General features: G+C 43.8%; 2 protein-coding genes across 2 annotated transcripts; both read left to right on the top strand.

Annotated features, from left to right (window-relative positions):
* Nucleotides 1-3,502: 3,502 nt before the first annotated feature.
* Nucleotides 3,503-5,661, top strand: LOC308122851 (uncharacterized protein). The gene is made up of 2 exons (XM_080484977.1): nucleotides 3,503-3,637; nucleotides 4,261-5,661. Exon 2 carries the CDS (start codon nucleotides 4,286-4,288, stop codon nucleotides 5,648-5,650), a length of 1,365 nt encoding a protein of 454 aa, XP_080341103.1. The 5' UTR covers nucleotides 3,503-3,637; nucleotides 4,261-4,285; the 3' UTR covers nucleotides 5,651-5,661.
* Nucleotides 5,662-9,773: 4,112 nt separating this feature from the next.
* On the top strand, nucleotides 9,774-14,535 carry LOC308123046 (uncharacterized protein). The gene is made up of 5 exons (XM_080485298.1): nucleotides 9,774-9,936; nucleotides 10,630-11,404; nucleotides 12,144-12,338; nucleotides 12,423-12,645; nucleotides 13,384-14,535. Exons 2-5 carry the CDS (start codon nucleotides 10,750-10,752, stop codon nucleotides 13,574-13,576), a joined length of 1,266 nt encoding a protein of 421 aa, XP_080341424.1. The 5' UTR covers nucleotides 9,774-9,936; nucleotides 10,630-10,749; the 3' UTR covers nucleotides 13,577-14,535.
* The last annotated feature ends 267 nt before the right edge of the window (nucleotides 14,536-14,802 follow it).

The raw sequence follows: 14,802 nt of genomic DNA, 5'->3' as shown, positions 1-14,802 counted from the left end.
CATCAGTTGGACTTTGTGGTTGTCCTGATTGCACACAGCCCGGGACACATGAAGCTTCATCCACAGAGGAATCCGACGGGAGGTAAACGTTTGATACGGGGTGTGATCCGGGGCTCCTGCTGAGAACAGGAGCAGAGACTTCTCAGGTGAATAAATGGAAGTGACGCGCTCCTCTTTCAGCCTCTCGCTCTGACACTCAGCCAGGGTGGCTCGGTGTTCCCTGGCTCTCCGCCCGCCGTGTGTTTGTGCATCCCAGGACAGTTGACATTGATTGTGCATGAGACAGACCGAGACACATTAGTACCCAGCTCGCTCCTGCTGCTGAAAAACACATTAACTGGCTGCATTGGGAGCCCTGTCTGGTAACCATGGCAAAGAACACTGGCGGGGGGGGGGGGGGTAGGAGGAAGAGGAGCAGGAGGAGGGTTGAAACGGGGCAGCGGGTTCAGTGAGCAGTCTCAGGGGTTGTCTTTCTCAAACGCTTCTTTCCTTTCCTCCGGCCATGTCTGTCATTTTCTCTCAGCCGCTCTCTCCTTCCCTCACTTGAACTGACAGCGTCTCCGTGTCTCCGTGTCTCCTCGCACACTAAAGACACATTTGCATATTTCTTTTTCCCTCTTCTTCTTTGTGCGATTTCCCTTTTGACGCTGACCTCATCACTTTGTCCTCATCTTGTTCTGCCCCTGTGAGCCAGAAACCCTTTTATCAATATGTGCGTCTTTGTTAACAAGCTCAGGGAACACAAAAAAAACCTCCTCTCCTCAATGGAACCGATCATATTATAGTATTGCTTTCATAATTAAAAAAATAAATAATCAAAACTCATCACTGTCATACATTTTTTTGTGCTTCTGTTCCTCTGACAGGCCCATCTGCACGCCATCAATGGTGTTTCTTCTAGAAATCATTCACACGCTTTAGAAATAATAATTAGCTCTGTCTTTTTGTGAATAGGTTGCTCTTCTTCTCAAGTCAACTGAGCTTGTCTAACTTCAGACAGCAGAGGCAAGCATAGCGAAATCTAAATGACACCTGACTTCACTCATTTACACCACTGTCGTGGGAGGCAGAGCTCCGAACCACATTGATGGTACAGGTACATGTGTACAGTGAAACTTTAAAAATAGACATACCGCCTCAATTTCCCCAGTAAAGTGGAAAAAAATAAGAAGGTACAAAGTCCAGACGGTTTGGGTCACTGAGTTGGAGCCGACCGGAGCTGACTGGTAAAAGAGCAGCCTGCTCCTCAGACAGCAGCTCCTCACAAAGACACACGCACACACACACACACACACACACACACACACACACACACACACACACACACACCGACAGGCAATTCAGAGTCACCAGTTAATCGAACAATGGGGATTGTTTTGCTGCAGTGACTTGGTGCTCTGCTCCCTTACGTGGATAATTATTTCTTGACCTATTCATTGACAGCGATGCATTCAGCTTTGTGTCGGCAGGGCTGTCTGATTTTAGTTTTGTTGTTTATCATCAACATGACTAAAAAAAAATTATAAAAAAATGGATTTGAACTTTGATGTCCGGGGCTCCTTGAAACTCACAGTAACAGACATCTTTTAGGTACTTTTTCATCTGTTGTGCTTTAAATACACTGATGGTCACTCCTATTGGGTCTTGTTCCACCTGTACATGTGGAAAATCAGTGATGAGACCATTCAATAAAATAATAATAAAATACTTTGTTGGATGTAACAAACCCCTATCAAATATGTTGTTTTTTACAGCGTGTGTGTGTGTGTGTGCACACTGAGTTGCACCCGGAGATTTAAATGATGTCCTTTATATCATTCCTTAATTATATATATTACAAATGACAAGCTCATAAAACACCCACTCAACCCGTCACAGTGTGTGTTTTCTCCTGATTGTGATTTACCTGCCGAAAGCAGCAGTGTGATTTACGTCCCACTGTTACAAATGGCATTGTTTTCCTCCAGTCAACTGCCACTAAGCTATAGCTTTCATCCTTTCATTTTCTCATGCTGACATGGACAAACTGCTTTAAATGTAGTTTACATTTAGTGTTTAAATCATATTGTGCTGCAGGAAACTTATGAGACACACAAACACAGGTTTAGCGGTGAATCTGTGGAAGAATTATGTGATATAATATTATTTTATTGTTCCGCGAGAGGATGTTACAGATGTTAGGCCTCAATCTTTATTTATTCTGCAATAGATAAAAAAGATCATTGATAATATTCCCCAAAAATTTCAACTCAATAACGGACGGGAATGCTTCAAAGGTCTTATCATTTTACAATCTGTACTCTATAATGAGGATATTTTGATATATTTCTTTTAAAGATAGGGAACCGTTTTCATCAGTTCTTGCTGTGAAATGAACACGTTATGTTTTGTCAGTGTTTCCAGTGAACAGACTAGTCTGTAGAGGGCAGAGTAGAGTCACTGTCACAGTGAATCACCACCACGAAGGATGAGTGCAGCTCTGAGGGGGCAAATGGGGACTCCAACCTGCTGTTTGGAAGATGCACGAATTGTTGTTCCAGGTGAGTGTATTTTGTATTTGCGGCTGTTGTCACAGGCCAATGAGTCTGATTCTGTAAAGAACTTTCACGTTGTAAAGATTGTGAAAGCTTGCCATATAAATGAAGTGAATTAACATTTACATGCTGGTAGAGAAGGCAGATATTCTGTGTTATTATAGGAATGAGCAACTTTGATTATTGAGGCATCAAAAAAATGGGTTCACTACAAGACAGCTAAAAGTGACCAAGAACTTCTAAGATATATGAAAACTGTGGAAACAAAAGAAGTTATTCAGGTGTGTGAGGATGAGATTAAACCACATTATTATTTAAAACACTTACAACAAACTCATGGATGAAAAGACATGATGTAATTAAGTTATTCAAGTTTTGCCCTCAAATTATTTATATGTCAAGGTTTCTTCTCAGCCTTGAAGATGGATGGATGGATGGTTTCTCCTCAGAAATGAATGGTAAAAATAAATCCAGCCATGCCAGAAGCCATCCCCCATGTTTTCCGCTTATCATTACCCTCCACGTAAAAAGTGCCTCTAAAATGGGGTAGTATTCCATATTTTCCATCAAAATTTGAATTTCAGAGTTCAATGTTAAATAACCCTTCCCTTTTCTTTGAAACCAGTTATTTATTGATTTTTCTGAATAGACTCCTGGGCTATCAATGGTGTGGAAAAACACTGCACGAGACCCGCAGACCACCAGTATAACATTTCTGATTTAACGATCTTAACAGCAGCTTTGAGTTCCTCTATTCCGCATTGGTGAAATTAAAGTAAAGCTCTGGTTCTTGGTCATTGTTTCGATGGGTGAATCTTGTTAAATGAGCTCAATGCCCCCCCCGTGTTGGGACTATGTGCGGTTGTAATATCTTCGCTACATAATTTATGAGTGGAAATGAAATCTGCGGGAGCGGAACTTAAGATTCGAGCTGGAGTTTCTGCCGGAATTTGGGGAAGGACCCGGCCGTCCGGAAGCGGTGTGAAATTTGAACAGCCATCACAGCAACAATAAACGCGCACTTTCTCTTCGCGGTACATCTGCGCAATCCACATTTTATTCCCAAAAAATACGATAAAACAGACGCGAGAAGCCTCTTTGAGGTAAGACGCACACTCCGCTGTTTGCACAGTTTAATCTGCTCCACGCCGCCGGCCACTCTTTTCACTGAAGGCGACTATCTCCTGGAAAACAATCTGCTCCTCAGTCGCAGACATTGTTTAATAATGTTAACTTTATTCGTTGAGCTGGAGCTGTGGGCGTTTGTTGTCTGCGTGGTTTTCTCCAAGTTTCCATTGTTTGGCTCTGTAAATGTGCAGCTTGGAAGCGCAGTTTGGCGGGCAGCGGAGAGAAGTGTGCAGTGTGATGACGGGACGCCCAGCTCAGCTCACTTTCCCGCCGTTACCAGATTGTAATCCAGAAAGTAGACACAGCCACGCCGACCCCTTCCGTTAGATCTGAGCCGGAGCTTCCTTCTGCCCACAGCAGCGTCTGTCCACCCTGAAAACCTGCTTCTGCACCGGCAGGGGGCGCCACTGCGTCATTGTAGCACTGTGTTCATGGGCAATAGTACAATACTTGTCTAAAATGTTACACTTTGAGTGAACTATTTCCAAATATACAGTTTTCCTGAAGTTCATATTGATCAAGCTGATTATGAATAGTTATGATATGCAACCGTTTAATAATTGAAGCCAATAATAATTCTTGTCTGTTGAATGTCCAGGTGCTTCCAAACTGAAGGCGGCAAAATGGAGGAAGAAATTGCGATGGCGGAGAGCGAACAAGCAGAAGCTGTGACCAACAAAGGGGATGCCAGTGTCGACGAGACGAACAACAGTCCCGTCAAAAGGGGACGGGGGAGGCCGCAAGGGTCCAAGAAGCTTAAGGTTTGTGTTTCAGCGATCAGCGTGGCTTCAGATGATCCCAACGGCACACCCACCTCGAGAGGGAGGGGGCGTCCAAAACTCTCCAACACAAAACACACAGAAGAAGACGGGACGGAAGACGGCCACAATGACGACTCTGCGCCAAAGTCTCGGGGTCGAGGCAGGCCAAAAGGGTCAAAGAAACAGGACGGTGATAAAAACCCGACGGAGCAGTCTCCTAAGAAAAGAGGCCGGCCAAAAAAGTCCCTCGGTCAAAGTACCGGTGAGAAAACTCCTGACTTACCCAACGGTAGTACTGACCGGCCGAAACGGGGACGTCCCAAAGGATCCGTAAAGCGCAAATTAGAACGTTCCACGAGTGGGGAAGAGGGCGCAACACTGAAAAAACGTGGTCGGCCAAAAGGCTCTCTCAACAAGAAACCCCGGCTGGAGCAGGAAGAGAGTGACGGTGACACAGAAGCTGATGAAGTCTTGAACTCGCCACGATCGGGTCGAGCACGGCGACTCAAAGTGGTGTTGTCACAGAGTTCTTCAAACGGCATCTCAAAGACGCGTCGAAGGGGAAGAGGGAGACCGAGAAAGAATGTCTCCCTCTCAGATAGTTCCCAGCCCGCGAAGAGAGGAAGAGGGCGACCTAAAGGCTCATCGAACAAGAAGCCGGCTTCCTACAAAGCGCACGGCGGGGTTCGGAAAGTAACGGCGAAAGGGAAGAAGCACGGGCGACCACGATTACACCCGCTGCCAGCCAAAAGAGGACGGCCAAGGAAGTACCCTCTCCCGTCGGCCGAGGAGCTGAAGAAGCCCAAAGTGTGGAAGCCGCTTGGCAGACCGAGGAAGTACCCCCGCGTCGACCCTCCAGAAGGAACGCCGACGGCTCCCCGCCGAAGTCGTGGTCGGCCTCGCAAGTCGGAGTCCAAAAAAGGTGCTCATCTGCGTAAAGGCGTCCCGGCCGCCCCGCAGCAGCCCTACGACGGTCCTCCGAGGAAACGGGGCCGTCCCAAAAAAAATGAGGATGGTACCCCACAGAAAAAGAGGGGTCGCCCTAAAGGGTCGCTAAACAAATCCAAAAGTGTAACACAGCCCGACGGCGCCCTCCCCAATCACTCTCAACCGCCCAGCGAAGTGGCGGAAGCGGAGGTGGTAGAAAAGGGGGAGGAGGACGTCTCGGTGTCCGCCGAGCACCAAGTCACTACAGGAGAAACTCTCAGTGATACAATCCCGTACTGACCCCCCCCCCCCCCCCTAAAAAAAAAAAAAAATTTAAATTGCTGTAGTAATTGCATTTTAAAACATAGAATACATTTTCATCAATGAGGAAAAAGAAAAGAAAAAAAATGTTTTTAACATTTTGTCAGTTGGCTAGGCTAGATATTCTGCAGCTCCTCTGATTCTCACTAACTTCTTCGTTTTGACTGCTTCATTCGATTATTATTATTATTTCAAAGCAATTTGTTTTTGTCATCTGAATAAGCGGAAGTACTAATAATCTTTGAATCGACCTGGAATGATGTGGAGGTGACTGTTATAGAGGGACTGTTCCTGTTCTCATTCTACCCTTCATGTGTACTTGTTTGTTAGTTTAGTTCTTAGTGAAACAGTCGCTGGGGAAACTTCTCCAATGAGGAAAATCCCACAGGAATGTTGGAAAATGTACGTCAACACAGTTTTATGTTAAGCAATTCTTTTGTTTTGTTTTTGTTTTCATCAGTTATTAAAAAAAAAAAAAAAAGTTCCTGGATTTTTAATTGAAGAACGAACCGAGTCGGCGGCCAGTTTGTGGCTCCAGACCTTTGCACAAGAGAAAAAAAAATGAAAGGGATTCTGAAATATTGCTATATATGGCATACAGTGAACACTATTTGCCTGATATAAATGACTGTATTGTGTTCCCATTAGTGCTATAATTGATATTTTTGTATGAAACTTGACAAGTGTTCTCTATTCTATAATATAGGAATACACCCAATGCCCCACTAAAGTACAGCAACTCACAGATTTACATGCCATATATAGCATTCATATTGATTTTAAATCTGTTGATTTGTTTTTACTGCTCTGAAATATTAGTTATAGCAGGTTTGGAACGCAACGTCTTGCCACATGATTACTAACACTTTATTTTTCAATGAGATGTTCTCCATGATTGTGTGTGTAACGGTTTGGGCTGTCCCTTACGACGGAATAATTTTAATTGTTTTTATTTTATTTTTTATCGTTGAGATTATAAAAAAAAAAAAAAGAAGAATCCTGTCTTGTCCACAGCGACATATTGGGGCCAAAATGATGGAAACACAAAGAGGAAGACCGACGCAGTCATATAACAACTTATATTCTATATTCTTGAAAAAACATTTTGATTTGATTTTACAAGTTATTCTCAAACTATTGTTTATAATCTTATTGCAAATTTAAAAAAAAAAAATAAACTTCCTCTTTTTTTTTCCCAATGTGGCCCTGATGTTCAGCTGTGTTTGTGTCGGATTCGGAAGCATCTGCAGCTTTGGAGAGTAAAAAAAAAAAAAAAAAAAAGAAGTCTGAATGATGTTGTGATCTCCTGGATGCTGTTTCACAGCTGATCGTGGCCTCCTTGTTTGTTTTGCCTTAATTGCCAAAGTTTGGAATGTACCATCCACGACTTCGACCCACTGTGTCCTGCACTGATCGGCTCCTTAATTGTTAAATAAACATTTTCCTCAAGAGGATGAAAAACAAACATAACAATGTGTATCCGACGCCTGCTGGCCACAAGAAGGTTTCCTCTACATTTACAGTGGATTGAAAACGTTGTCATACCTCCTTGAGCTTTTCCACATTTCACCAATGACGGAGCTGTATTTCTTTTTTTTTTTAGGGTTTTATGTAAAAGACAACACAACGAGCCGCATGATTAAATGGAAGGAAAATGATATTAAAAAATTTTTAACGAATAACTGAAGTGTGAAAAAGTTGAAGGCGTGTGATCACTTTAGCTCGCCACTGTTTCCTTTGTGTCCGCACTTAACTACGTGCAGTCGCCACAGCGCTAAGCTCTTCCAAATGTCAGCGTAGCTGTGTGTTTTTGTTTGTTTGTCTTTGTTTTTTTGAGATTCTTACAAAACAATTGGTTTGATTTTACAAACATTCATTCACTTGTTTTGAGTACCTTGTATAAATTAAGTGTGACACGACTTGTATACTGACAACTTTCGGGGTTTGGGTCAAACGTTGAATATTTCTAAATGCTAATGGAGGAGCGTCCGAGGTTTAAAAATAAGATTAAATGAAAGTGTTGCGTTCGGCCCAGCTTTGTGTGTTCAAATGATTTTAAGTGGACATTTGCATTTTTTGTGTGTTTTGAAAAAGTCAATAATTTGTGAGATTATGGTCGAGTTGAAATAAAATGTTGATCTTATTGTTTTATTTCCCGGCGTGTGTGTTGTGATGTTTTGATTTGTGCTCTTTTATTATTTATTTCATTGTTTGTCGGTGGTAAGAAAAGAAAAAAAGATTCAACTGAATGTATTAATTGAAGAACACAGGATTCATCCATCCGGGGAGCAGCAACACAGGGAGCGCAACTTAACTTCCTCTCTGGAAGAAATACTGGGAGATGCAATTCAACTGCCCCACCTAGTGGTCGGAGATGGAAGCGTCTGGTTTTCTTTGTGTTGCATTAACCGTTGTACTGTACCGCCTGTATATTTGATGAAGGCTGAAATGAAGGCGCACTTTTCTGACAACACAAACGATTTATCTGCTGGTGTCTGATCTTGTTTGTTCTGTTTCCAAAATGACGTTTCTTAGTCATGGTGGGTTTTTTTAATTGCGTGTGAGGTAATGTCTGCTGGATGAAGCTCGGCGTTGGTCAGATTCCTGCCGCCACACGTGCAGTGAGTATCAGCCCCACCCTCGCCACTCCTGTTCGTGACTTGAGGAACGCTCGGTCGCCCGAGTCCCGCAACAAAAGCAAGCGGCTGGGTGTGTTCTGACAGATGAGTCACTCCAAACTGAAATCTCATCGCAAGTTAGGTTTTGGTCTTAAAAAGAGAAAATTGAGGAAATATGTTTTGACCCGAAAAAAAGTTAATCGTGTTGAAATGAAATGAGCCGCAAGCCTCATTTAGCGACAACGCTTCGAGTGGCCCAAACAGGAAAACATCGTTTTCGTCTATAAACGGGCGTCATTTTCAACGCCTTGCTTTTCAAACGGGAAAATTCTGAAAGGAAAATGCAAAAAATGATGCGTTTACATTAGAAATGTTGAGCAAACGAGGCTTTAATTATAATTTGAGAACAATTAAGTGTTGAAATGTGAGATAAAACAAATCACCTGTATTTAGTAGACACGTTTAAAATATAGCAGTTTACTTAAAACAGCTAGAGTTAAAAGACGTACAGCTCTGATAGTTGTATGATTTTCCCATTTTATTCACGCAACAAAAATATGCAGGCATTAGTCCCACTTTAATTTTTTTATTTTTTGTTGTCTTCCCAAGGGGTGACTAGTCAGACATCCAATGAAAAAATCCCACAGGCTTTTTTGGTGATCTGGAAAGTTCCCATTTGGGAAATTCCCATGTCAGGGTGAAAAGCCTGAAGGAACAAACTTTAGAGACGTAAGAAAAACAAGCTTGTTGTCTCACATATTAACCAGCGGTGGCATGAAATAAGCTCAAAGTGTAACTGTTACGTTTATTCTACTTTACAGTTTATGCTTCATGTCAAGAGAGGAGCAACAAAAGGCTATATCCTGTTTATTCATAAACAACCTTCAAGCACTTTATTATAGAGTAAACAGATTTGTGGCTGCACTTTACTGAAGCACTGTCAGTCACCAGCTGATGGAAATGTCCTTGGAATTCCTGTCTGCTTCAATAACAGACAAATCAGCTCGTAATTTGTTGTGATTCTGATAAATGACAGAAATGTGCTGCGAGTTACAATGAGTTTCTTTCATAATAAACGAACGATATAATACTGATCTTTGCTGCAAAGAGACGGTCGTTTACATTCAGCTGCTCTTTCTATTAGAGTAAATCTGTAACTTGCACATTTGGCTTGTTTTTACCCTTCCTGCCTGACTCAACCCTGGAGATTTAATAACTTAAAATATGTGCAAGAAACAGAAAGAAATGTGATTTTTGCCCATTAAGAAAGTACATTTCTCACTAGTCACAAATAAAATAATGACAAATTGAGTTTGAAAGCTGTTTACATGAGTATGTCGTTTTAGAAACTTTCCAGAATTTGATGTATCTCTTCACAGCGGCATTCTATAATAACTGCAGGTAAAGCGAAAATCTGTTTCCAGACGTGTCGCTCAAACGTTTAAACCTTGCACGCAAACGGCGCGCGACAGCGTGCTGACGTCACAGCGGAGCGCTGGTATTTGGTGAGCGGAGTGATACCTCTGTTGGCTGAAGTGTGGAACACCTGGTCACACCTGCCAGGTAACTTTCTCTGTCCGGGACAGACTGAACTTTCACACCAGGCTGCGACGGGTTGGGCTGATGTGACCGGAGCGGTTAAAGCAGGTAGGTCAAGCAGCGATATCATGATACTTCTCTCCGCTGAACTTTGACAAAAGTCGCTGGTAAACAGTTGCTGGACTAGTTTTACTCTTCACATTCTTCACGGCCGTGCTGCGGCTCGAAGCAGAAACTCTACAACACCAAGGAGCTGATTTGGTCCAAACAAACTTCCACTCAAGTTTCTTTCTTTTTCTTTTTTTTTTTTAAATCAGTTTTCGCTGTTTAAAACCAACAGTTTTGACGAACGGGTCAAAGATGAATTCTTCCATGTTTCCCCCATGAGTCATTTGAACCCTGTTGTGAAATATTTCCTATTTAAATACTTGATTTTGTGTTTGTACTCTTTGGCAGTGAATCCATGTTAAAGAAAGATCAACAGTATTTCTGATTTAAAAAAAAAAAAAGTAACATGTTTCTTTGGCGTTGCCATTTTGTTGGTCTTAATGTTGTAACTTTACTTTTTCACATATTCAGAAGCCACATACTCGGTGTACTTTGCCAGGAGTTTTGACTTCTTTTTTTAAGAACTTTGAAAAACACACACGTTGTACAGTGTCTCGGAGGACACCAGGCCTTATATGGAAGCTCACCATTGATAAGCTCTGGACTTTGAATTAATGTATTTTGTCTCCAGCGTGAAGGTGAGGCAGGGTGTTGTTTGAAACACAAGTGTAACTTTCTTTTACTCCCATGCAGGCAAACCAGGAAATGTTGCCCAAAATGACTCGCAGCAGCAGGAGGAAGAGCCACTAACAGTCTTGGCAGTGCAGCGGGTGTTGACATCGGCCGGAGGAAAACTTGGAAACAATCTTGAGAATGTCGGCGGGTGTGAGCACAGATTTACCAGAGGAGGCGGCTGTTTTACCTGCTGACCAGGCGGCTGAACCACAGACGGCAGGAGACAGAAAGCCACTGGACAGTGAGGAGGAGGAGGAGGAGGAGGAGGAGGAGGAGGAGGAGGAGGAGGAAGAGGAGAAGATCAGCTCTGCCCATCTGGAGCCATCAACGTTACCATGGCCGGGAGACAAAGACAAAAAGCCTTTGACGGACAGCAGCGAGGAAGTGTGGTCAGAAAAAGGCTCTGAGCCTGAAGAGCAGGACACGGGGATCAGCCAGGATCTGTCTGAGGAGCACAGCCAGCCGGACGAGGGCGACCTGAAGGACAAGGCCGCATGGAGGGAGAGCATGCCGGAGGGCGAGAGGTGGCGGGACGACGAGCTCCAGGAGCAAAGGAACGACAAAGGAGACGACTCGTTTGCAGATGATGAGGAGGAAGAGGAGGAAGAGGAGTCGGAGTGGACCTCAGAGAAAGCCGGTCATGGTTTCACCGCCAACGTCATGATCGTGCGTCCGTCCAGCAAGGAGATCCACGAGGAGCCGAGGCGACACTACGCGGAGAGCGAGCTGGAGGCGGAGCCGGACTCGACGGTGCACATTTACCCCGAGTGGACGGAGCCGGACGACAAGTACTGTGAGTGTCTGGTGAAACCCTTCTCTCATTCCATCACAGCTCGCTATGAGCAGCAGCAGGACACCGTCTGGACAGGTCAGCGGGGAAATGACCAGTTATACTTTCATCACCTGTGAATCTTCTCCGTGAGGGTTTGAGGGTTCGAATCCCAGTTGTGGCAGGAAACTCCTCCAGTCAGTCTCTAGTGCAAAGATGCAATGACTTCATGTGGGACTGAATCGTTACGAGACAACTTCCTGGATTAGTTCAACAGGGAAAGAGAAGAAGTTCATTAGTGCCTCAAAATAAGTACTTTGTAACTGACATGAGAGTAAAATTAGGATTAATTGATAAATTGGGGACCAAGTTTAGATTGAGGTTTCAATGAAGATCCAACACAATCTTACTCTTTATCGCTTTAAATAAACGTCATGATGAAGCAGATAAAAGATGAGATTTAGAACAGAAGTCAACCACATTTTAAATTCTTTTGGCTCTTTTATCTTTTTTCCATCTTGTTCTTCTCACGACTGTCCAGCCTCCTTTTAGTTTGACCAACAGATTTCTGCTTTAGAGCAAAACATTTGGAAAAGATCAAACTCCATCAGCCTCAACCTGCAGGCAGTCGACTCTCCTTCCGACACGATGGACAGAAGCAGGGAAACGCTGATCAGAGTTAAAACGAATGATTTCTTCTTCTGTCTGCATCGCTGTTTGATTTGTGCTGTTTGAAGCTGTTGGCTGTGCTGTGGCTCCTCAGACCTGTGTGAGCACTTGTGCAGCCAGAAGATGAGGCTGGTTTTGGCCACGCTGGCTGCCGCCCTGCTCTTCCCCCTGCTGGTGTGGGCGGGTTACGCCCTCCTGCCGTTTGACTCGCCGCAGCTGGACGGCGCCCCCGTCAGAGTGATGTACACACTGCGCTGCTCGTTCTTCGCCACCATCCCCATCCTGCTCGGTGAGAGAACGCCCAGAGTGTCGCCGCCACTCAGAAAGTGAAGCCGCCCCGGTGTTGACGGTGTGTGTGTGTGTGTGTGTGTAGGTGTGGTGGTGCAGGGCCTGGCCCGGCTGCGTTACAGCGTCCTGACGCCGCTCTATCGCAGCAGCGAGGTGCACCGGGAGGTGGCGGTCCACTGGCACTACGTCAACGAGTCGCTGGCTCTCTTCCTCTTCTACTTCCTGCAGCTGGCTGTCATGGCGACCTACGTCCACCAGGACCTGCTCAAGCTGGTGCCGCTGCTCACCATCATCTTTGTCTTCGGCAGGTACGCGTCGTCTTCGGTAGTAGGGGATCTGTGGTGTGACGTGTTGCACCCAGCATGCATCACGGTGCGTTTCACATAGACGGTGAATGGGAAGCGTGAAATTGACGCGTCCTGTGGACACATGATTTTGACACGCTGACGTATTAAATTGGTATCGACAATATTTAGTTTTACAAATATCCAATATCGTGCATCCCTGGTACGATTAAGGAAGTGCCATCGTTCAGGATTCCTGCTAAAATATCAAAAACCTCCTAGAAGTCATCATTATGTAATTCCAGCTCGCAGCATGTAGCGTCGGGTCTGTCATAAACTGCACAGTCAGCATTCCTGAGATGTGTAAACATGGCCCTGCCTGCCAAACTGATTGTAACCAGTTAAATGTCTGATCCAAAGCAGCTGCGGCGCAATGGGATCGGCCTGTTGGTGAATATTTAACACATCACTTTGTTGACTTTGATCTGTTGGCTGGGGGAACTCACTTCCTGTCTCAGGACAGAGGTGAGAAGGAACGCTGAAGCCCTCAGATCCTTTTCAAAATCTATTTCTGGAAATGATTTAAACTGAAATTTGTCAAACCATTAAAATTTTATTCCAATATATTTTATTTCATTCTGATTTCCCGTTAATTGAGCCATTGCTTGTGCTGACGGGAGTCGTGAGGTCATTTTAGCAGTACGTCCAACAGGAAGGATTCTCACATGTGTGTCTTTGTTTGGGTTTTTTGGGCGACTGCAGGCTCATCTACTGGCTCTGCCTCTCTCTGGGCAGCAGCGTCCGCGGCCTCGGCTTTGGCTTCTCCTTCCTCCCCATCCTGCTCATGCTCGGCGCCAATCTCTACTTCGTGTGCTCAACGGAGGGGCAGGGGGCGGTCTTTGAGGTGGCCCCGCCCACTACAGCGCCGCCTCCCAGACAGCGATGGTGGGGCTGAGCACGTTTGGAAAACACCTCGACATCGTGACCTTTTTTTGTATTGTTTTCCTTTTTCGTGTGTGTGTGTCAATAAAACTTGTAATCCTGAAAGTTTCTATCTGGGACGGTTTGAGGTGTTTGGTTGCCATGGTAACACACATATTTCTGATCCAACTGACTGTAAATACACTAAAGTGTTTGTTCATCAGCATCAACCTGAATGTTTTTCCAGAGATGGAGCTCATTATTGTAAATATAAATACTTGATGGAATGTTTTGTAGTTTAAATAATCACAACTTTATGAATTTGATACTTTTTGTCCGTTTTGCCGATGAAATGCTGTAAAAAGTGAATCCATAAATCTATTATTGTCCACTTGTTTTCTGCTTGTAACAGAACCTAAAGAGATTTGTCTTTTCAGATCATGTTTACGAACTTCAATTACACTTTTTAAAACAGCCTTTCATTCAATATTTGAGTTTTGTTCAGGATAAGAACATTCAGCATTTGGATGGATTGAAACTAAACTTTTAAAGGTGATATTCCATTTTTATATAAAGTTTAGTTCATGTTTTATACTTTATATTTATAAGGGAGGTTGTTTGATTGATCACAGGTTCTTCTAAATGACAGTTATTTCTATTTTTTGTCTTAAAGGATTTATTTTTCCAGTCTGTGGATGATAAGTTCAATAAAGCTTCGTTCTGAAAAGTGATGCTCAGTCAGTCGTGTGCAGCGGCCGGTGACTCAGAAAGACTCTGTGTGTTTGTGTTACGGTCCATTGACGTGGGATCAGACGTTTAAAAAAAAAAAACAGTTATGAGGTAAGTTTTAAGAAGAACAAAGAAGCTGGAAAACGTTACTAATGCTGAAGAACAAGTGACGTCTTGTTGGTTTAACTGACCTGTTAAATAAAAGTAGTCCCTACCCCTTGTGTGCCTGCTGGAGATTAAAATGTTAAAATTAAAGATATGTGGAAAGTAGCACAAGGTCAACGCTTTTTCAGTGGGATTTCAGCATTAGTTGTGTTTGATGTCAACAAACATAAGAAGCGGTGGTACATCAACAAAATAATCCACTATTGTAGCATAGCATTATGGGACCAGGTTAGAATGGTGTTGAAGTTAGTCTGAATTTGTCTCCTCCTGAGGGGAGCTTGTTCGGTATGTGTTGGCGTGTTTGCGCCCATCGTCTGTTGCCAGACTTTCCCCCTCAGAGATCTGTTGTAACCTGTGCAGGAATCC

This window comes from Lipophrys pholis (genome assembly GCF_963383615.2).
Source record: "Lipophrys pholis genome assembly, chromosome: 17".
NCBI classification, from domain to species: Eukaryota; Metazoa; Chordata; class Actinopteri; order Blenniiformes; family Blenniidae; genus Lipophrys; species Lipophrys pholis.
The sequence above is the reverse complement of the archived record's forward strand: the minus strand, read 5'-3'. Positions and strand labels throughout refer to the sequence as shown.